General features: G+C 39.5%; 1 protein-coding gene across 1 annotated transcript; it reads right to left on the bottom strand.

Annotated features, from left to right (window-relative positions):
- Positions 1–340: 340 nt before the first annotated feature.
- On the bottom strand, positions 341–8,919 carry UFM1 (ubiquitin fold modifier 1). The gene is made up of 6 exons (XM_066571134.1): positions 8,847–8,919; positions 8,693–8,749; positions 7,924–7,981; positions 5,800–5,839; positions 5,380–5,412; positions 341–1,702 (listed from the first exon to the last, which is right to left on the bottom strand). Coding segments are annotated over exons 1-6 (258 nt in total). The 5' UTR covers positions 8,849–8,919; the 3' UTR covers positions 341–1,634.
- Between the last annotated feature and the right edge of the window lie 2,507 nt (positions 8,920–11,426).

The following is an 11,426-nucleotide window of genomic DNA, read 5'->3' as shown; positions in this document are numbered from 1 at the left end:
CATCCTAGTTTCAAAATGCAGTTAACCATGATTCCCTTTCAAAAACCTTTAGACAGGAAAAAAAAAAGATTCCTGTTTGTTATATTCCAATATGAGGTGCTTTCTCAAGCATTCAGTCAAGAGATTTGCAGCTAGAAATTACAAGCAATTAATTTTGCTCATACTAATTATATTGTGGCATTATACTAACAAAAAACAAGGCACTCTGCCCTTTGGGGCAGTGTTCTGTAGAATTCTGCATAATAACTATCTTTTGGCTCAAAATTAATCCCAAAGCATGCTGAATAATTAACGGGAACAGTTTTTATTATCAAACTCTAAGAATAGGAGAGGAACAATGTTTGCACTTTTTCATTTAATTGTTTATTAAAGTAAAGAAAAATACAGAAGTTTACAGTTAATCCTAAAGTTGGAAGCTGTTTATAGGCAAATATTGATTTCTGCAGAGTTTTTCTTTATTTCCTTAACTTACACCCACTCAGAAGTGCATTCTGTACTTCTGCATTATCTGACACATTATCTGAACATCTTTCTAAAGCATGATGATTGCACAGGACAGTTTTATTTGTGAGAATACTCATTTAACCAAGCACTGCAATACCCATTGCTCTTTCTGTTCAACTCAGTAGAACAGAAAAAAATGCAATATGGTAAGATTTTGCCAAATACATTAAATCACAGCATAGACAACCAGTCCAAGAAAAGCAGCAATTTCTCTACTTAAAATACACAACTGATAGTGTACACATGGCAATTTCTAATCTGAACAAAAATATTTCAGTGAATTCTATCCTGCTTTCTATGTAACAGGCAGCAACAAAACCAAGACTTCTGGAAAGAACGAGCATTAGTTTACTGAAAAAGGAATGGCATATTTGACCAGTCTACACATTCCCAAATTACACTTCAATCCTTCCCAGCTGATGGCACTTCATGTGAGGAGACTAGGTCTCACAAATTCTCTGAAATTGAGTTTAATATAACTTCACAGAATGTCAAAATGAAGTCTTAAAACACAAAAATCCCTGTATTCTCCTTTATCTCAAATACTTGCAGCAATTAAATCTTAGAATTACTTTGGAACATTTGGCAGCTGTTTACTTATTTGAGTAATAAAGTCCTGAAATTTCCCCTCTACTTGAGATCAATAGTTGAGCCAAGTAAAAGCTGCTCCCCTAAATATGGGAATAACTTTAGGAAAAAAAATACAGGAAAAACCCCAACTTTTAGCACACAGTAGGAATAATTTCTTTGTAGCAACGTCATAACACAGTTTTCCCTTTCATGAAGTAGGCTCAACAATATCCTGTATTTTAAGTATCATTATAGTATTGATGGTGGCTGTGTTTACTCCTGTGGTGTCAGTAACACCTGTAGAGAAGTCTGTCTTTCTTACAGCAACACAATATGCAATCAGCCTGTTCTACTAGTCTGGGAAGAATCAGTGCATGAGTTATTGTATTTTAAGAGGAAAATGAACCTTTATATCTGTTTCCAAAGAAAAAATAAAATCCTGGGAAGTCATTTCTGCTTGCTCTAAAAAAGTCCAATTCATCAGTTGCATTTTGGAGTTCCAAAATAAATAGACCTCTGCTGCATATCAATGTCACCTATTCCCCAGCTTTCAGGAAATGTTATGAGCTCCCAACACGATCTCTGGGAATGAGCCGTAGATCTGAACCATGCTTTAGAAACACATTTCCTAAACAAAGAAAGAAAACGGATGTATTACTAACCAAGAAAATACAATGTTCCCTCAATAGCACATTTAAAGGATAACAGTGTTAAGTCAGTGTTTAACAGCTTCATGGTAATTCCTCTGACATGCCATAAATAAGTTTTCATGCTTCCACATAATTTTACCTTGCCTCTCTTTTTCCAAAGAGCTCTTTATTTTAAATGAAAATACTAGGCCTTGCGAAGTGCAGCCTTTCAAACTCTGCAGTTCCACATTCAAATGCCTCATTTCACTTATAAGCCATAATAATTTCAAGAACAGGAAACAAAGTTTTACTTTTCCACAATTATTTTGCTCTCTTGAGGTCATTCATACATGCATTCATTTTTAGTTCTCTCCTTAGTTCGATACTTATTGACTTCTAACTTCAGAACCACAATTGTATTTTTCTTTTAGAAAGGTTCTCCAAATGTCCAATCATAAGTTAGTCTGATTTTAGTCTCATTTAGTTGAAAAGGATGAAAATCCCTTTCAACTACTTATTTACTCCTGTATTGCTTTAATTATCATAGTCTTTTCAAGAAGACATAATAAATATTAGAAGTTTCTAATATTTAGATGTGGTAATTTTTTTTAATATATTCAGGTTGCTTTTTTTTTATTAAATGTAACATTTGAAAATGAAACCACATCACTAAGTGATGTATTTACTTAATAATATATGGAATATTTACTTTTTTACTTCATTATACTACTGCACAGAATCAACTATATATGATTCCTTATTCAACCTTGAATTAACTTCTAAAACAGAGTAATTCTATTTCTTTCTTGAGCATCCCATTCCAGAGATGTAGAGTGCTCTCACAAATAAGATTAAGATACTTGACATCCATTTAAATTGTCTGTGTATTAGAACAAAGCTACCCTTTTTTGAACTCCAGCAAGTGGATCAGGATCAAAATCATTGTATATATTCAACATAATGACCCATAGAAAATCAATTCAAAATAACATATCATCAGAAGACATTCTGATCTTACAGATCTGCCAAGCCCTGGTACTGAGAGATCTATAAAACCCACTGACTGCAAACCTGCCTCACCAGCAAAACAGAGAACTGCCTACTAACCTTACTATTCTAGATTGGAAACATCCTTTTGTAATGGCCATCAAAAAATTCTGAACATTTTAAAACAGGCCTCAGCTGCACCTCACGGAGACAGCAGTTCACCTCACCTTGGTCTGTTTTCATCATTAATATTACACTGGTTTTATTAAAGTTATAGCATACTACTCCCTGAACTATCAAGGATTTAAAATTGAAATCAATACAGGGATTAAGTGCTAAGCCTAGCTCTTTCAGCTTTCATTTCCCCTGCTCCATGAAATCATGTAAGGAAAATGAAAGTCATACTTGAGTGCTTTTTTTCAGAAAGGAAGGGAAATTGTGCAACAGTACAAAACCTCTGAAATCCCCAGGGATTACTAAAATTTTATTCCCATGTATCTTATTTTGGAAGTTTTTGAAGACTAGAGTAACAGCAAAATGTGTAGGAACTCTGATATATGAAAAAAAAATAGAAAGAAGAAGGGAAAAAAAGTAGATTTTGAGATACCAATTAGTGAGGCTGAACAGAAGATTAAACCAAAATTATGGACGTTTACTTGTAAACTGAGGAGGGATTTTGGTCTGAGCACTATGTTTGGTATAGGCTGTATTCTGCTTGTTTTGTTTGGGTTGATTTTGGAGGTTTGTTTTATTGTGGACTGGTTCATTTTGTTCCAGTTAAGGGAAACATCACACAGCATTGCCAGAACACCTATGCTAAAAAAACCATAACCCATGTGCCTAATTTTACATCTGCAGAATAAGGCAGTGATAACAACATTTTGCATCTAGATGCTTTCAATTTACCTGTTTCTTGATCATGTGATGTTTCTTATACTACTGAATATTTTCTCAATATTTATAAGAGCTTAGGAGAGGTAAAGCAAATCAACTGGAGACGGGAATATGCACAGATGCAAGAACAATGAACTACTGTGTGGATGCCTTCATTCAGCAGTCTCGTAGTTCTAAATACACTTACTTTAAAGGATTAAGCTACAACTAATTTAAGTTACATAATACAAAATGAAAGCATACTGCTGAGGAAGAGAAACAGCCTAAGTATACCTTAAGCAATTTTACCATTTTGCCTAAGTATTCATCAGTGGTCATGTGAAAATGTGGCTTTACGTGAGGGTGATGATCTAGTAACTAAAGTAAATTATTAGATTTATCATCTGTTTTTAATGCATTTGGTCATGGGATCATGATAAGGACAGCATCAGCTGAGAAGTCTGCCTGAGGCAGTACACCTGTGAAATCATAATCCAGATGTACTAAGGCAGGACAGAAGTCTCTGGTGGAGCAGAAAGCCAAACTTATTTGATCCTCATTTTCAAATGTTGTTGATGCAATCACACACCTCAGAAACAGGTCTCTACACTTAAATGTTTTGTTTTTTTTACAACTCAAAAAATTCCCCAAACTAATGTCAAGCAATTGCTCTTCTCTCCATCAGATACTGTTCTGTGCTCTGCAAGGATTTACTTTATACTCTCTAGTTTACACAGCTAAGTGTGCTGATAATACTTTGTTTTATTTTTCCTGTCTAATGAAAAACCTCCAACCTCCTTCAGTAATGACTGGCAGTCAAAAGGCATAAATGAGACAGAAGGATGGATGCATGGATTTCATGCAAAAACCAGAAGTGCAGCATGTCTCCCTCAACCATTCATCATGTTTGCAAGTAGGAGTAAAATTATTCTGTTTTCACTGGATGACTGGATTCCATAAGCAGCACAGCCATTTTTACTAGTACTTACTAGGTAAGAAATGTTCATACCTTTCTATCAAGATACTCTGTTCCACTCTCTTCTCAAATGGTTTAAGATTAGAGTACTGTAATTATTTCCCTATTAGTGTAAAAGTATAGCTTTTCAAGAACAAGTCCACACAATCTGCCTTAGGACAGCAGACCATTACTGGTACAATTCAACCTCTGTACTGTTTCCATGTATTTCAGGAGGTGATGGGAAAGGGCCTTACACATTCCTGTGACAGAGATGAACTCTTCTCTCATAGCCAGCCTTAACATCTGGCATCAGGGATTTCTGACATGGAACCCCTTGCTGAGAACAAGAGCACTATCAGCAAGAATCAAAAAATGGTTTGATTTGAAAGAGATCTTTATGACCACCTAGTTCCAATCCACTCTTCTGAAAACACACTCCCCAAAGCCCCTGGAGCTCCTGCTCTAAAACTCTTATTTTTTAAAACACATCTCATGAGAAGTGTTGCTAGAACAGCAAGTATTACTGAATTAGATAGAGCAGGGGGGGAAATATAGCTGTTACTTATTACTCCAGTAGCATGTAATACTGTATTGCTTTTAGACTGCACCTTAAATGCAAAGCTCTGAAGATCAGAAGCTCACCACTTTTTCACAGAACTAAATAAACAACACAAACCCCACTGTTTTTTGGATTTAACCTTTTACACACCACAATAACTGTAGTTTTCAACTACTGGGAAATGCTCCTCCCATTTAAGAGGACAAAACCTAAAATGCAATACAACCTCATGTGCTATACATTCGACTGAGAGAAAGACAACAAATTTTAACTACTGGGATTCATACACAGTAACTTACCTGCTGTCTGTGCAGGGTTTATTCCTATACCATCTAGGAAGAAGGAAAAAAAGAGAAAAAAGAAGATAAAACAGACATATTACAATTTATTACATTAAACTTGCAGCTCAAAAAACATACCAGCAATATACAATTATTACATCAGTCATCATGCAGCTATTTCCTATAGCCAAAAAATGGGAACTGACAAGAAAGCTTCAGCATAGAGGAGTTTAAGCTATATATTTGGACAAAACTGAATTAGTGGTTTAGTATCTTCACCCCATGCATAAGAAATTTAAATAATGCTGCAATATTTTTAAATTCAATCTGCAGTAAGTAGAGTTTGTGAAACATGAGACAGTATTGATTTTATCAATAAACTTTCACTGAAACCTCAATACAAAAACTATTAAAAATATATATAAACTATATTCTTACCATTTGTTATAATGGCACTTGTTGCTGCAGGAACTTTGAACTAAAAGAAGTAAGAGTAGGACAACGTAAGAGACATAATTAAAGCAGAAAATACATGGGTAATATTAAATTTATAATTTTAGCTGGTTCACATACAAAATATAAGAAAAGAGGTCCTTGAGATTTATAGATATAAGTAACTTTAATGGAAATGGATAACTATTTTAGTAGTAATTCCACAAATGTAATGGATTTTTTTTTCTAACTATTGTGCAAACATACACCTGAGACATGTACCAGGTAGCTCTAAAATATGAAGGAAAAAACCCAATAGATACCACACACTATAAATGAGTTTTTTTCTAACTAGGGCAAGTCTGGTTATGAGTTGGCAAACTTTAAGTTTTTGAGAGATGTCTCAGTAGAAAGTGGCTAAGGCCAAATAGCCAGAACTTAAACACTTCTCTGCCCTGAGAGTTTCAATCACAGAGAGGATAATGCACTTCCCCTGAAGAACAACTCACAACTTTGCCCAAATTTTGATCTTTTCCATATATGTATAACTTAAGGTACTGTGAAACTGGTTCTTGAATCACAAACCCCTACATAAGTTAATGTTAAGCTATGCAGTTCAAGGAATGAAAAAACATTCATATAACACAAAAGTTATCTGTCATTCTTTTCAATGCCAGTTCACAAGGGGCTTCATTCCAGGGGAAGAGATTAACAATACTTTTTTGCTCTTTGCTAACAAAGCACTTCATTCTGGTCTCAAAGAGATGCAAAAATCTTCAGTGCTGATCCAGAACAGCCTGAGGTCAAACTCCCATAGATACTCAAAATACTCACACCAATTAAAATAATGGCATTCAAATGTGAATATTTAAGTCAGTAATAACTCTCTATATCCATTACTCAGATGACCCTACCACTAATTAACATTAGTTTCCATGAGTAAGTGAAGTTAACAGGTTTAATGGCAATCCCCACCAGAAATGGCACCTCCCTTTCAACATCTCCAACACTCATTTCTGGTACCTCATACTTGCTTGTTAGACTTTTCAGTCTAGGTCTCTGTGTATGGGTTGTGTTGGCACAGCTGTACTAATACAGAATAAAAATAACTGGGGAAAACACAGTAAAAACCCCCAGTTAAATAATCTAATATCTTTAACAGCAAGCAATATTCTGTATAATGTTCTCTCCAAGCAAATTTACAACAAAACCAATCCACGGCCTCCCCCACAAGCTGTGTTTCCCTAATAATTTCTGTCACATCGTGGTGTAACAGTAACAACATAAGGAGACTCAAGACCTGGAGTCTCTTATCCTTCCTAACTATTTTATTGCAATTGCAATCCTCAAACAAAAGAAATTTTCAATAACCCAAAACTTCCCAAGTTTTCCTAAAAAGACAGAGGGAGAACTGCAAGAACAGACTCTCAGCTGATTTTCTGCCAGTTAGATGAAGGGACTCATCATGCTTCTGAGCACTTGACTTCACTGTTTACATTCAGTGAATATCTCTTTCCATGCTTAATCTGAAACAACATGATACATCCCTTTAAACACATTATGTGGGCAATTTAAAGACCTAATGATATAGGATTCCATGTGAAAGATCAACACACAGAAACTAAAGAACACACTATCCACATCTTCCCTTAAGACAGTTTTTTGATTCTATTCCATATGGCTGATCTCAATACCTTCCACAATCAAAAACTCTGTGTCTTCCAAAGTCAGAGATTACTAGCACTGAATATGAAAAGTGTTTCCTGATAATTCTGAAGAACTTTTCTGATATTCCACATAAGAAATTTCAGTATTAAGTATTGAATAGCAGTACCTTTTAATTCTCTTCACTGTCACAAATTTTTAAATCACTGCTATAAAATAGTTAATTACAGAACCAGAAATGACCTCAGTGTCATCTGCTGATGCATAAATTGAGCAAGGATCACTAAGTTTAGGGTTCTGCAAGCTCTGCCAGGCCCCCACTGAGACCAGTAAAGCTTGTTGATCATCTATGACCAACAGCAGTTCCTTGAGCAGAATCAACCACTGCATTTTTATCTATAAAAAAGCTTTAGCTTACAAGAACATGCAAAGTGTTAAAAACCAACATCATCACTCTCTACTTACTTCTTCTGCAGCAAACTTGAGGACAGCTGTGAAAGGTGTGCTCTCAGGCACGCTTAACCTGAAATCACAACACAAGTAAATACGTGGCTGTCAAAACAAACCAAAAAGCAACTTTATCTGCTGTTAAACTACTGACTGAAACGTCACTTTTACCAATGGAAATACTTTTGCCAAAGCTGTGCAAGCTCTATTCGGGGGAGAATAGATCCCTGGCAGGTGTGAGATGCTTCAAGAGAAGCCTTTTTAGCAGAGAACAGGAACACCTGTATGTGTCAGCAGACGTGGAGGTGTGGGATTAAGCTCCATAGCAATGTCCCCTCCAGAAGGAGAGAACTCGGCCTCAAGCTGTGGCAGGGATGGTTCAGGTGGAACATCAGGAGAAATTTTTCACTGAAAGGGCTGTCAAGCATTGGAACGGGCTGCCCAGGGTGCAGTCACCGTCCCTAGAGCTGTTCAAGAGAGGCCTGGAGGCGGCCCGCAGTGCCACGGTCTGGCCGACAAGGCAGTGATCGGGCAAAGGTTGGACTCATTGATCTCAGAAGTCTTTTCCAACCTGAATGACTATGGGACACACATGACAGTCGGGCAAAGCGGGAGAGCCCCGAGAGCAGGGCTAACCACGGACATCGCCTGCCACTCCACACAGAGGGAGGGAGGGAGACAAGCGCCGTTCCCGCTGGCGGAATGCCCCGCCGGGATGCCCATTTAGAGGCCACCCGCGACGTGCCCCGTTTTCACTTCCCGCCGCCCCACGCAGCGCGGCACTCACACTTTGTAAGGCAACCGGGGGTCCGAGGTGAGCGTCACTTTAAAGGTAACCTTGGACCTGTGGAGAGAGCAGAGGGTGAGGGCTGGGTGAGGGAGCGCGGGGGCTGCGGGACCCCCGGGCTGTCTGTCGGTCCGTCCGTCCCTCCCTTACTCACATGGTGCTGCCGGGGCCGCCGCCGCTCCCACCGACACGTCAGCGCCGCCCGCCGCACGGGGGCCTTCCCCGGCCCTGCGCTGCCCGAAGCGCGCCTGATCATAAAGGGAAGACAACATGCCCCGCCGACCCGCTATGAGGCGGGGAGCGGCCGTGTTCTTCCTCAGTGCCTCACTGCAGCTGGAAAAGAGAGAGTCTAAAGGGTGGGTGAGGCGCAGCGGAGAACGGCAGGGAGGATTTCTAATGAGGCAGTCGCGCTGGGTGTTCCGCGGCCGAGGTAGGACCCCGGCACCGGGACCCGGCGCTTCCATGGGGGCTGCAGGGAGACGCAGTCGGGACGAGAAGGGAGCAGGGCCGGGGTTGGGGGCGTTGGTGGGCTGTGGTCACACCGGGAGTATGTAGGAATGGGGGGTTTGGTAACCGGAGACCATGTCTGGTGTGCTGTGTCCAATTGTGGACTCCTCAGTGCAAGAGGCTCCTCTCCCCCTGGAGAGGGTCCAGCGCAAGAGCGCAAAGATGGTGAGGGGTCTGGAGCATCTTACGAGAGGGAGAGAGAAGAGCTGGGCCTGTTCAGTCTGGAGAAATGACTGAGAGAGGATCGCATTAATGCGTATGAATACCCCAAAGTATGAGTGCCAAGAGAATGGTGCCAGACTTTTCAGTGGTGCCCAGCGACGGGGTGAGGAGCGATGGCCAGGACCTGAAACACAGGAAGTTCCATCCCGACATGAGGAACAACTGCTTTACATTGAGGGTGGCAGAGCTCTGGAACAGGCTGCCCAGGGAGACCGTGGAGTCTCCCATTTTGGAGATACTCAAAACCCACCGGGACGCATTCCTGTGTAATCTGTTCTAGGGGACCGTGCTTTGCCAGGGTTTTGGAGTAGATAATCTCCAGAGGTCCTTTCCAACCCTAATAATTTTGTGATCCTGTTTTGCTCTCAAATCAGAATGGTCTGCAGGTGCTTGTTAAAAGTTATGCAGGCAAAAGTGGATGCAAACACTGATTCCTATCCCCTTAATATTTAAAATTGTTCATATCTTTCTTGTGATGAGAGAACTAGAACATGAGTTTTGTTTGGATAGTGATGGTTACTTTTATGGCAGAAAATCAGCAGGTTCCAGTTTTGTTTGTTTGTGACTTTTGACAAATCAATTTCCCTTTAATTAGGTGCCATGGAACTGCAAAGTAGTTCTTGTCTTTAATAGTCATGTATCTGCTAACGCAGGTGATGAGTGAGTTTTCAACTCTGATGTGTCAGTATTTTCCTTATAGAAGACGTTTTGTAAGATTTCCCCAGTTTCTGCTGTCTGCAGGAAGGACAGCATTCACTGCAGGTGAAGTGTTTGTTGTCACACAGTGCTTGCCAAACTGGTCATGGCAAAGCATTTATTGGATTCACCTTCACTGGGGTCTCATTAGGATTAAGGTAGATGCTGTAGAAAAGGCAGGTGGTACATTAGTCATTAGTTTTTTCCCAAGGACTGGCTTCTTGTCCACATATGAAATCCAGCTTTTCACTCTTGTGCTGTTCTTATATGAACATGGACCAAACTGAAAAAAAAAATTAAAAACCCAAGAATTTCACTATCAGCTTGTCCAATGGCATTCATATTTCCCAGTATCTCCTGCATTTATGTTACTGTGTCTTTTTTCATAGCTGTATTGAATTTGGGAGTTGTACACATCTTGTAATCCATTAATGATCTCGTGGCTTTTTCATCCCCCCTGCTTTTAAGAGATCACACCTGAAATTGGAGCTAATTTTAATAGTCATCTCTTAGTATTTAACCCTGCATTTAGTGCATTTAGCTAAATGTCATCCTATATTTATCATTGCTCTTTTCAAAATCTGCTGGTTTTTAATGTATGTTATGGCTTTGGCTTATGTAGCTCTCTTATCTGCAGCTTTCATTAATACATTGCTGTCTCCTGTTTTCCAAGGTGTTGAATGCAGGTGTGAAATAAAAGATTGATCTTTTCAGCACTTAATTTCTGCCTCTAACTATAAGTACTTCCCCTCTGAGGAAATAAGAGATTCAAATCTTTGTGTTGTTGGAACTGGACTGTGTAAGTATCCAGATTTACTTGGTTAAATCCAGTTTGAGCATATGTGTGCTATAGTGCTGAGAACAGTCTAAATCCAGGCCTGGCTAGTCCTGTGTTCTGGCCACGTGGTCTTGTCCTCTGTCAAGCAAAGGAACCAACACTTGTGACCAGTAAACAGTCTGTTCAGGAAACTGACTTGGCAAAATCCCCAAAAATTTCCTTTTAGGTGATTTAACGTGGTTATCTTCAGAAACCACCAACAAAGAAGGACATGAGGAAGCACAGCTAGTTGGCAGTGTTACTGTACTGTACCTTAGGTCAGCTTGAGATGCTGTGGAGCTGTATTCTGAGCAGGCATCAGGAGTTTCATGGTAATGCCAGGGGGTGGTGGGCTTACCCTGCCTGGATGCCAGCTGCCCAGGGAAGCTACTCTGTTACTCCCCTCCTCAGCTGGGCAGGGGAGTGAAAACATGAAGAAAGGCTCATTGGTTGAGGTAAGGACAGGGAGAGTTCAGTCACCAATTACTGCCA

Source organism: Molothrus aeneus, chromosome 2, assembly GCF_037042795.1.
Source record: "Molothrus aeneus isolate 106 chromosome 2, BPBGC_Maene_1.0, whole genome shotgun sequence".
Classification (NCBI taxonomy): domain Eukaryota; kingdom Metazoa; phylum Chordata; class Aves; order Passeriformes; family Icteridae; genus Molothrus; species Molothrus aeneus.
The sequence above is the reverse complement of the archived record's forward strand: the minus strand, read 5'-3'. Positions and strand labels throughout refer to the sequence as shown.

Coding starts and splice junctions, on each gene's coding strand:
- UFM1 (XM_066571134.1), bottom strand. Junction 5,840..7,923: donor TCAAGTTTGCTGCAGAAGAA/GTAAGTAGAGAG, acceptor TACTTCTTTTAG/TTCAAAGTTCCTGCAGCAAC. Junction 5,413..5,799: donor AAGTGCCATTATAACAAATG/GTAAGAATATAG, acceptor CCTTCTTCCTAG/ATGGTATAGGAATAAACCCT.